This window comes from Microtus oregoni, unplaced genomic scaffold (genome assembly GCF_018167655.1).
Source record: "Microtus oregoni isolate MIOR12 unplaced genomic scaffold, Mior012 000127F_ref0000509, whole genome shotgun sequence".
Taxonomy (NCBI): Eukaryota; Metazoa; Chordata; class Mammalia; order Rodentia; family Cricetidae; genus Microtus; species Microtus oregoni.
In genome coordinates this window covers 892,346-904,676 of record NW_024544770.1, presented here as the reverse complement: position 1 = coordinate 904,676, position 12,331 = coordinate 892,346, and the positions used below count along the sequence as shown (strand labels likewise).

General features: G+C 41.0%; 1 protein-coding gene across 3 annotated transcripts in view; it reads left to right on the top strand.

Moving 5' to 3' along the window:
• LOC121444457 (H(+)/Cl(-) exchange transporter 4) overlaps nucleotides 1-10,648 on the top strand; it is a 68,916-nt gene extending 58,268 nt beyond the window's left edge. For all 3 annotated transcript variants that reach the window (XM_041646262.1, XM_041646261.1, XM_041646264.1), the window contains 2 exons: nucleotides 963-1,179; nucleotides 9,509-10,648. In XM_041646262.1, the coding sequence (XP_041502196.1) occupies nucleotides 963-1,179; nucleotides 9,509-9,599 (308 nt within the window). In that variant the 3' untranslated portion in view covers nucleotides 9,600-10,648. The remainder of the gene's footprint in view (nucleotides 1-962; nucleotides 1,180-9,508) is intronic.
• Nucleotides 10,649-12,331: the final 1,683 nt, after the last annotated feature.

The window sequence follows — 12,331 nt, the reverse complement described above, 5'->3', positions numbered from 1 at the left end:
GTAAGAATTTTATTTCTGAAGGAACAATATAGGAGAATAGTAGTCTTTGAGAAGGTTAAGAATTGTACTGGAATTCATTTTTTAAGGCAGGCCCTGCTGTACATTTTCCCTAACCTTTTCCCATGAACTAAAAGGAAGATTAAAATTCCAAGAGAAGGAAAATGGCCTTGGAGAAATATCTTGAGACCGATGGATTTATTTCATGTGTGACTTAAAATAGCTTGGGTTTCTAGCACTACATTAAGCTGTATTTCTAATGAATTCCGGTTACTCTACTTTCTCTTTAGCTTCATATGGCCTTGCCTACAGACAGAAATAGACTAATTGCCACCATAACAGTTTTACTGTCTTTCTTTGTGAAATCTATGAAATGGCACATTTTAAAGAGAGGAGAATTAAGAAGCAGAGGGATGTAGCTTTTCTGGGCTTGTTTCTTTGGTCCCCAGGGTCATATTTGGGATTGAGCTGCATTTCTGGGCTGTGAGCCTGGACAAGTATTATTGGTTTCTCATTCCTCTAGGATTCATAATGCCATTTAGGCCAGTTGTAAGCTCGTTTGTAAAAATCAATGTGCTAAGGTTATTGGGCAGTGAAATGAGGTTTCTTGTCCTCATGAACTTCAGTCCATGGTGAGATGGTGTAAAAGCAAGGATGAAGGACCTTTGGTCTTTTGGAGTGCTCTGGAGTCTAGGAAAAAAACAGTGGACATTTGCAAAAGGCCATGTTGGTGGGGGCCTATCTTGCAAGGTATTGGCAGTGAACATTCTTGTCACAGCAGGGGCCCCCTCTCACAGCATGTGAGGATGCCAGGTTCACATATGTTTGGCTGAAGTACTTGTTATGACTGTGCCTTTTGCCCTCAGAACTCCCCTTTGTGAGACGCTGTATAAGAGCAGGTGGGGTAGTTAAGTACAAGATTTTTTGTGTGTGTCTTATCATTTTTTTCTTTGCCATTATTCTAGAGAATGCCAGACAGAGGCAAGAGGGCATTGTGAGCAATTCCATCATGTACTTCACAGAGGAGCCCCCTGAGCTGCCTGCTAACAGCCCACATCCCCTGAAATTGAGGCGTATCTTGAACTTGAGCCCTTTCACTGTCACAGACCACACACCCATGGAGACTGTTGTGGACATCTTCCGGAAACTGGGGCTCCGGCAATGCCTGGTGACACGGAGTGGGTGAGTATCCAGACAAGGGAAGAAAATATGTGTACTATGGCCAGCTTTAATGTGTCTGCCTTTAAGGAACTCCATTGGAGTGGCCCAGTCCTTGAGAGATGATACCACTAAGCTGAGTTGAATGTCTTGAGAAGAAAATGTACAAGAAGCTTGGGAATTTCGAGCAGAGGGAAGAGGGAGAAACTTCTAGACTAGACTATAGCCTTCTAGGCTATCCTGTTGCCTGTGTTCAGTCTGAAGGTTGAGACAAAGGGAGGAGCTAAAGAGCAGCTTGTTTCTTCTGCTATGTGTCACTTGGCCTAGGAAGAAATACAGCAGTTCTCTTATCTCCAGCCTCCAAGCTGGGAGTAGAGAGGACAGATGACTGGACACCTTTCTCTGCACATTCTTCCGAGGCTATTGAACTTGAGCCACACCTCTGAGCCTGAAGAATGGCCCCCAGGGAACTATACCTTAGGCATTACCGTGGCCATTTGATATTTGTGTTGTTGATTTCCTGCCCTATAAGAACACAAAGCAAAAGTTTCAGCAATGATATCATCAAGCTATCAAATTCCATGGCATAAAAGCTCTTCACAACCCTAGTAGTATGCCAAAAAGCAGCAGCAATCAAACTGCAAGAACTCTGGGGAAAATAGACTTAGGTGCATAGTTCTAGAAACCTTCATCAACCATACATCATTTTAAAAGAATGTGAATCTAAAATACACAGTAAGTTTGTACATTTTACACTGGATAAATCATTGGGAAATACAATATGACAATAAATATTTTCCCTTGGGGGGAAAAACAAAGTTGGCTGTGAAGTGGATGTCTGAAGGGCTGTTGCTCTTGAGTTACTGTGAAGGAGTCAAGGGAGGGAATGGGAATTCATCAGAGCAAGCAGGTTGGGTGTGGCTCTTAACTCTCACATGAGGACAGAATGTGGGTGGATGACCAGTATGTGTGTGTGTATTTGTGTGTGTGTGTGTGTGTGTGTGTGTGTGTGTGTGTGTGATCTACAAATAGATTCCAGAGGTCTAACATAGTCTACTTTTCCAGAGTCAGTGCTGCTAAATATTCTACAGTGTACAACACATTTCCTGCACCAAAACCACAAATTTGACTTAAAAAAAAAGTAGTGTCATAGTAGAAGGATCTTGGGCTAAGTATTAAGGAATCTTATTCATTTGGCTTCTTCCTGCTGATCTAGTAACAGGGGTACAGACTGCAAACGTTCAGTGTGCACATTTACCTGTAGAACATCGAATTGGCAGGACAGGTTTCTTCTTCATTCTCACTGAGGCTACAGATCACACTGCCCATGGATTTTGGAGGTACTCTCTACTTCCTCGCACTTGAACACACACTAGAATCCCCTTCCTATACAGAGAATGCACAAGCTCCTGGGGATCCCGCTTTGAAAACCACTGAAATGAATATCTGCACTTGGGTTTTCAGCATGGAGTAAATACTACAATGATTGCCCAGGCCATCTCAAGTGTATAGCAGTTTCTCCTTTCCTCGAAAATAGGCTGATGTCAGTTATCATTGGAATTTCTAGTTCAGTCAGGAAATTCTGCCCCCAATGCCCACTTATACCTCTTGGAGCCCCATGAGGTTTTCCTGTGAAGATCTGGGTGCTGAAATTGGCTCTGAATGTTCTAAGAGAAAACGACGCTCCCTCTCTCTCTTTGGCTCTACATGTTTTAAACAAATACAGATGCTGATACAATAGTGCTGGCAAGGGATCCTTGTTTGTGAGGCCTTTCATCTTCTCCTTGGGCATTCAGCCAGGGCAGGCACAGCTCAAGCTAGCTCATGGTTTTGATGCGTCCCATTGCCATGTGCCTTCCCTGTTCTAGTGGATGAGGGTCTGAGCCTGTCCATTGACCTGATTGTCTGCAGGCTATCCCTGGGCCTGGGGCCCAGAATTTTCATAAAACTAGACTAGGAACCAGAGGTGCTTTGTACACAGAGTGTGGTAATCTAAGAAGTCTTCAGGAACTAAGATGAAGTTTGGGTGAGTTTTTACCCCTAGTTGTTCTAGAAAGGAAAAGTAAGTCTGGGTGATTATTTTAGGTTTCCCTTATCCTTGTTGGGTGCACCCCAATCAGGGGTCTGGGCAGCTGTCTCAGAAGACTTCAGCTGCTTCAGTCTGCAGTTTAGGTCCTTTGGCATAAATCTGGCCATTTTCAAATTCGCTGATTTTCAGAGTGCCACAGAAAGTAGCTAGGAGTTCAAACACTTTATTTAAATCAAACAGGACATTCACTGCCACTAATGACGCCTGCTAGATTTGATGTTGCTTCCTTCTGGGTTGATATTTTGCCATTGCAGGTCAGGGTGTAGTTTATGCTCAAAGCCAAGGCAGAGCTAGAACGCATATTTCCTCAGCGCTGCTGGAACCAACCTAACTTGCATACTTTATAGTCACAGAACTTGAAGAGGTTTTCAGAGCTATAAATGCTTGATTTTTGTTGTTGTTGTGAGTGGTGGTGGTAGTGGTTAGGGTACTGATCTCACCGAATTATCTAGCCTGGCCCCCAAGTTTCTGGGCTCAAGTGATCCTATTGCCTCAGCCTTCCATGAGCCGAGACTATAGGCCCATGTTACCACGCATGGCTATATTAGATCTTTGGTTTCTGTTTCAAGGGTAAAGATAATAAAACAAGGTCCAGACTAGATAGACAATTGAAGGGTATGTATGTATGGTTTCATCACCTTGCAAATGATAGTGACCATAGGTTTTGCAAGGAGATATTACTGTAGTTAGTGTTTTTACTGAGCATTCATTGTGGCTGAAAACTGGAGAAGGCTCAAAGGGTTTTTAAAATAGAAGGCCAGAGATATATATCAGTGGTACATCACTTAATGTGTGCACATGATTCTGAGTTCCATGCCCAGCACCACTCAAACCAAGTGTTAAAATTAAAAGTCCCCTGGATGAGTGGCTCCAGCCTGAAATCCCATGTACTCAGGAGGCTAGGTCAGGAGAATGGCAAAGTCAAAGCTGCCTAGGCTGCATAGTGAGTTCAAGATCAGCCTGGGCAACTTAGTGAGATCCTATCTCAAAAGAAAAAAAACTTTAGAGGATGGGGAACATGATTCTGTAGTAGAGTGCTTACCTTGCACGTGTGAGTCTCTAAGTTCAATCCTAAGCACCACACACACAAAAAAAGCTAAGGAACTTGTCATCTACTATGGAATAAGGAATAAGGAATCCAGTCTAAGTGACATCTCCCAAGGCAAGTGTTACAGAGGTAGTCATGATGATCTGTGTTTTCGCATAAAACAGAAGATGAGTGAGCTTGTTAAGCTGAAGCACTGTTTACATGTTGAGGATGCTCAGCTGGGGGGCCCTTGCCACCAGAAGAGCAACTATGAATGCTCTGTCCCTGTTAGCTGATCTGCTCATATTTCATTCTTGATCATGGTTTACTTAGTGGCATATTATAACTGTATGCAATTAGCTTTGTAACTATTTTCTTTTTTAATTTTGAAAGAACACCGGATTCCTAACACTTGAAAATAACCATGCTTTTCCACTTCCAGCAACTGGTCCCTTACACTAGAGTTCTTCACCTGTCCTTTATTCCCATCACCAGATTTTAGCATCTGAACGGAGAGGTGGACTTTGTATAAGTCCATGTGATCCTGTCTTTGTTTCTATTGATTCCCTTTTCTTTTACAGATGAAATTTTTATAATAATGATAATTTAATACTTATTAATAAGAATAAGAATTGGCTGTGAATGTGCATATTATATGCTTGTGAGGCAGTGTATGAGTACATGTGCACCACAGATCATGTGTCAAGGCCAGAGGACAACTTTTGGGAGTTGTTTCTCTCCTGTCGTCTCATTTGAGGCAGAGTCTCTCTTGTTTCTGTTCTGCTGTGGACTTTACATTACCGTCTTCTCTAAGCATCCCCAGGTGCTTATCCTCTCTCTGTCTTTCATTTTGCTGTAGAAATGCTGGGGTTACAGATGCATGCTGCTGTATCCTGACTTTTTTTTTTCACTTGGGTTCCAGAAATCAAATCCAGGTCTCAGCCTTGCACAGCAAGCACTTTTATTTGCTAAGTCATCTTGCTGGCCCTCTTAAAGCTTTATTGAGATAACTGCATAACCTGCAATTCACCCATTTAAAATATATAATTAGGTAGTTAGAATAGAAAAAGAATTTTGCATCCATCATCACCATCAAAGCCAAAACATTCCCATTACTTTTAAAGAAAAGCCTGTATCCCTTAGCTGTCACCTCTTGTACTAGTCTTAGGCAATCACTGATCTACTATCTTAGCTGTGTGGATGTGTCATATCAAGGGGGTAATATACTGTATGCCCTTCTGTGATTGGCTTTTCCACTTAGTATAGTATTTTCAAGATTCATCTATGTTTTTAGTTACAGAATAACTTTTTTTTTTGGGTTTTCAAGACAGGGTTTCTTTGTAGCTTTGGGGTTTGTAAAGGAACTAGCTCTTGTAGACCAAGCTGGCCTCGAACTCATAGAGGCCTGCCTCTACTTTCCAAGTGTTGGGATTAAAGGTGTGCACCACCACTGCCTGGCATAACTTTTCAGTGTATGGATAAACCACTGTTTGTCTATTTATTTTTCTATTGCTAGACATTTGGGCTGTTTCCAGTTGGGTCTATTGGGAAATAAGATTAGTGTGTAAGTTGTTAAGCAGACATGTTTTTAGTTCTCTTGACTATATAACCAGAAGTGGGGTTGCTTAGTAATGAGGTCACTTAATTAATTTAGTCCTTCCCTCCCTTCTTTTTAGTTTGGACAGTAGGTTCTCAATAAGGGGTAACATTTGGTAGTATCTGAAGAAATTTTGGTTGCTACATTTGTGGGGGAGGGCAGGGGTAAGTAGCAGTCCTGCTAGCAAGTAGCAGTTAGAATCTGAGTAATGTACAGGACAGGGTACTCCCTACAAAGAACGCCCCAATTACCACAAGTATCAAAGTAGAGAAGTCATGAGTAAAGCCTTGCTGGAGTGCAGAAGAGTACAGAGTATCATTTAGATCAAGGATAGAACATATTCAGCTAGAGCCATCTAGGAGGGATCCTCACTAGACACTCCCAGTTGGGTTTAAACAGTGACCTCTCCCAGCATCAAATCCCCTTGCTAGCTCTGCTGTATTCTTGAAACTAATTAGTATCAGCAGAATGAGAACAAATTATATCTGACCCCGAGGGGAAAACTGTCTTCTTTCCCTGGGGCATTCAAGCCTCTGACATGACTCAGGCCTCTGGAATATTGGTCTCAAAAGCTACATATGACTATGAAGACCCAAGGGCAATATTGAGGATTCAGTGATATTTCTACTGAAGCATGGTGATTGACCTAATACTGGATAACAGTGTCACTGGGAAAATCATCACCTCTCATTGGATGAATGCAGGGACCCTGATTATGGCAGTTGATCCCCAAACATCTGAGACAAATCAAGTTTGAAAAGAGGATTTTCAGGAGTTACTAGCTGAAGCCAGGCTCATTCCTATGTAAGAAGCCCAGAATACCGCACTTCCCTTGGCTTTGGTCACACTTGTGGATGGATTCCCAGGAGAAGCTAGCATGCCATTACAAGAAGGGTATCAATGTTTAGTTCCATTAGGTTGTTTGAGGACTAGACCAACATATTAGTAGACCAACATATGTGGAACCCAATAAGTTCACTTAAGCCAGTCCAACGTATTATATAAGTTTTAGAATTTCCTATGATGTAGAAAGGGAAGCATTCAGAGGGAATGGTTTATCACAGTTATCCAATATAGACAGTTGAAGTCCTGGGAAGGACTGAATTGTCTCCCTTTAAATTACTATAGTAAAGCCCTAACCCTAGTATGGCTGTGTGAGGAGAAGCACTGAGCCTTAAGGTTAAATGAGGCCATTTTGGTAGATCCTTAATCCAACAGGACTAGTGTCCCTTAAAAAAGAGGAAGAACCCAAAGAGTATCTATAAACAGAGAGGAGGCCATATGAAGACACAGCGGGAGCATGATGGTCCCCATCTGTCCCCCAAGAAGATAAGCCTTGGGAAAACTGCTCTGTTGGCACCTTGATCTTACACTTTAATTCAGCCACCATGTCTGTGGCATTTTGTTACAGCAGTACAGGCTGAGTGATTCCAAGACTGCAGGTCATCTTGGCAGATTTGCCAGAGCAGCGTTTCTGTTCCACAAAACAGCTTCAATAGAATTTTACTGTGTTGTGAGACATTGAAGGTACATATTTTGCTGGGTGTGGTGGCTTATGCCTGGTATTCCCAACACAGAGGAACCTGAGACAGGAGGATTGCCTTGAGAAAATAGCAGCAAAAAGATACCACAGTTCCTAGATTGTTTAAGGTCCAGTGTGATCAGCGACAGCCTGATTTGTTCACCAGCTGTAGCTGACATGGCCACCCCTTGACAAATGTAGCTTTTTCATATTAACTACCAGGTAGCACAACATGAGTTGGCTTAATTAGGCTTGAGTGAAATGACAGTGCATTGTATCTGTGATTTCTAATTTTTATGAGGCTTAACACAGCCCTATTAAGTAGAGGCCTGTCATTTATATTGCTCTATAATTCTGAGGAGAGGCTGCTGGAGCTTGCTTCCTGATCCTTTTTTTTCCCATTGTGATGGAGATGGAGCAAACTTATTAGGTGATAGAATGTTTTCCAAAGAAATTTGTTCACATTGTCTTTGTAGGAAAATTCACTTCACCAAAGGGAGAAGATTTGATTCCACAGACCATTATTCAAGTATTTAATAGAAGAATGAAGGCAAGGTTGGCATGAATGTTGGTTCAGATGGGCATAGTATCATCCAGGAGCCCTATTTGCATCCCAGTCTCTAGGTTTGTACAGTTCAGATAAACCTATAACAACAACTCTGGGAACTGGGTTCCTGGCTAAGTTGGTGAAGTGCTTGCTGTGAAATTGTGAGTTTGTATGCTGATTAACATCATAAAAGCAGGGTGTAGTATTGCATATCTGCAACCATAGCACTATAGGGTAGATGGAGCAGGAAGCAGGAGGGTCTCTGAAGCTCATTTGCTCAAGCCGAGCTGAATCAATGAGCTCTAGGTTCAATGAAAGACTTGTCTTTAAAAATAAGGTGTTTAGCAATGAAGGAAGACCCATAAGTTAACCTCTGGCTTTGGCACACACGTGTACACAATGAAGTACATGTACCGCGCATATGTATTTGCATGTGCCTCTGTGTGTGTGTGTGTGTCCCTGTCTGCACACACATACAGAGAGAGAGAGAGAGAGAGAGAGAGAGAGAGAGAGAGAGAGAGAGAGAGAGAGAGAAAACAAACCCTAGAGACTGACACTCTTCAGAATTGAATACAAGGGAATTTTAGAAGAGGAGATGATATGTGTATTTGGTCAGAGTGTATGTTGTACTTTACCCATCTAGTAACAAAAAAATTAAAAGTAGAATACTTTTTTTGGATACAGTCTTTCTTTGTACCCCAGACTTGCCTGGAGCTCCCTCTGTAGGTCAGGCTAATCTCAAACATATGGCATTCTTCTTGTCTCTGCTTGCTTGGTGCTAGTATTAATAGGCATATACTACCATGTCTACCTTAATTTCTTATTCTAAGAAAACCCTTATATTCAGACTTTTTATGGTGTGGCCAAGTTGTGACAATAGCTTTAATAGCTCTTTATAAACTGATTACAATCTTAAAATTGAAGGCATGGTGTTAGTCACTGTAGGTTCACAGCCTGTGTAACAAACAAACTTGTGATATCAGTGACTTATGCAATAACCATTTATTTTTTATGCTAATCATATATATGTATGTATATATATATATGTGTGTGTGTGTGTGTGTGTGTGTGTGTGTGTGTGTGTGTGTGTGAATGTGTGTTTATAATCCTACATTTGAGATACTGAGGCCGGGAGATCAGAAATTTCAGTCTGACATGGACTTCAAGTTTAAGGCATGGCCTGCATAGGCCTGTCTCAAAATGTACAAGCAAAGAAAGAAAGAATCATTTTTCTCACTTATTCCATCCTAGTTGCAGGCTCTTCGCCACAGTCATTCAGGGATCCATGTCTTTCAGTCTCATGACTTATTAACCAGTGTTCTGTGCATCAGAGTCCTTCACTGATTCTGTTGTCCCTGGATGCCAGGTGAGGAGAGTGGAAGACAAGAGAGCTGCACAGGAGACCTGAGAGAGGCACCTGTCACCTTTGCACACAGGCCATTGGCTGGAGCACATTCTATTGGTCCTTCTTACCTACAAAGGAAGCTAGGCAATTTTGTCTGTCCCTGAGCTTGGTCATGAATCTCTTCTGTCAGACTGACTTCTTTTTTTCTGTTTTGTTTCCACTCCAGGAGACTTCTTGGAATCATCACAAAAAAAGATGTTCTGAGACACATGGCCCAGATGGCAAACCAAGACCCCGAATCCATCATGTTTAATTAGCAATAAGGCTGCAAATGTTTTGAGAAGACCAATAAGTGTATAATTTTTAAAGAAATAATCAAATGATGCATTATGATCCCAGTGAAAGACCATGTGCTGAGAGGGCAGCAGAAATGAAAGCCTTGTTTGAAAGAAGGGGAGAAGGATGAAACTTTTTTAAAAAGGCAAACCATAAATTAGTAGGCATTTTATAACGTTAACCACTTATGTGATCCAAGCCGTGTTTCTTAATGAGTTACTAACTGCTTTGAGGGCATATGGGAATGTGTAAATGACATGAATTATACGAGGATGTGGAACACAAGAAACTTTGGTCCCTTCACTCAAGGTTGATGTTTGTAATTTTGGAGTACATGTGAAACTTTGACAAAGAGGGGTATCGGCATGCCACTGTTATATATTGGTTCCTACAATTTTGCTATTGTGTTAAGGAACCATAGGGAAGATATTGAGCTTACTTTACTGGAAGAGAAAAGAAATTAAAGTTGGATACAGTGAAAACTACAAGCAGACCCTGATGAGTCTACTCATGACGATCTCATTTCTTGCTTTTGTTCTCAAGCCCATTGTTTTGCTTCTTTATCAGTCTGAACCAGTATCAGTTCAGTGAACCATAGTGAACTTCTAAAGAAGACCAATATGTTTAGACTGGACAGTGAACTTTTGGGACATGTTGTGCTGTGCGGACATTCCTCTCATATAAGAGGATGCATTCTTACTTTGAGGGGACACCTGCCTCATCACTGATTTGCAACCCCAAAGCTTTGGCTTCATTTATTTATATGGTTACTTGTGTGTTTGATATATAGACCAGTCTAGCACCTGCCATGGATTATTGCCTGTGTGCTCCCAGATTGCTGTACTGTGTTACTGTGTTTTTGTTTCCAAGTAGCATGTGCAATACTCAAAAACCAGCTACCCAGTGTTTCTACTTAACTCTCTTCTCAGGTCTTTCAGATAGAGCCATGATTAGAGTGAGGCATATGAGTTCTCAATGGGAATTCCTCCTAATGGATTACAAGAGAAATAGTAAATTGATTCTAAATCTCTTCCATTCTCTTCTCTGTAGGATATATAATATCCAGTTTCAATGCCTATGCATGTACTTTTGTAATAGCAATCACAGCACAGGACAGAGTTACATTTGATTCAGCCAATTGAAGCATTGGGTCTCTTTGTATTTGAACCTAATGACTTATTCTGCACTTCTGTCTTTTCTGAAGGAAGGAATTAGTGTTGTAGGTCCATTGCATGATCTCAGTAGGATTTTATGTCATTTGCCATTTCATTTCATCTTTGCCCCTCATTTTTCCCTCAGTAATCATCATTCTTTTCTATCTTATTGTCATTGGATATTGATGTATCAGGTACATGTGCACTTGACTGTATGTAACAGAAAGCACAATTGACAAGGAGTCTTAGTAAGAAATCTGGGAGATGGCCACTTCAGGACTGTCTCCGTATTATTTCCAAAAATTCAAATTCTTCTAGTATTTCATTACCGCTTTTCTTATCCTCTTTCCTTTGGCTTACTGCCTCATAGTTGTAAAAATGTTGCCCAGATGCTAGCTGTAATGTCTACTTTCTGTGTGGAAAGAGGGAGGAAGAGGCAGGTAACAAGATGAAATGTGTATATCTGGGAAAGATAAGCTTTCCCAGAGCTTCTCAGCATTCACTGGAATTCTGTCATATGTCCCATCCTCCTAGATATATGCAAGTACTGGAAGGAAAAATTTTAGCTAGACACACATTACTCTCTGAATGAAGTTTAGAGTTTCTTAATAGGGAAGGAGGATTGGCTTTGGGGAGGGGAATGTATCTGTCATATTAAATTCCATCATCACGTCCCACCATTATCTTTTGTATCTTGTTTTACTCTCTCATCCTTGACAGTCCTTCCAAATATTCCTCTAAACATTATTGTAGTATTTTTACATATTACCCATTTTTTCACATTTGAGAGAAAAACTAATTCCGAAGTTGAGTCCATTTCTCAGGCCTAATAGGAATTTTAATTTTAAATAAAGCCCTAGTTACAAGTGGGTTTCTATGAATCTTCTCATCGTTGCAAGAAATATATATTCTGAAAAGCAATCATTTTTAAGTCAGATCATGCTGACAACCGTGGAATACTATAGTTTTAACTATTTGTTTCTGTTACTAATTGTCTCCCTCTGAAATAACACTAAGTGATTAATACTAACATCAGTGTGAAAATAGCCAGGTAATAGAAATTTTAAGTAAGCCTTGGTTTGAGAATGAGGTTCATAGTCTCATTCACAGCATGTAAATATTAAGTAGTAGATCCTAATATTAAGGCTGTTATTGGATTTTGCATGGCACATTTATAAATGAAGCTGAATTTTCCTGGACTGTAAATTGTAAGTGTGAAAGATTACTTCATATGGTTCCCTTCTTTTGCCCAGGTGGCTCTTCTCAGAGTTGGTCTGTAATGGAAGGAGAATATTAGTCACATAGCCAGGCTTTCTATAATCCACAAGCCCCTTAAACCCTATTTTTTTTTGGTGGTGGTGGTGTGTGCATGTGTGTGTGTGTGTGTAATAGGTAGCTTATGAAACAATGCAAAACTGGTGGTGGTGGCCCACACCTTTAATCTTAGCACTCGGGAGGCAGAGGCAAGTGGATCTCTGTAAGATTGAGGTCAGCCTGGTCTATAGAGAAAGTTCCAAGACAGCTAGGGCTGTTACACAGAGAAACCCTGTCTCGAAAAC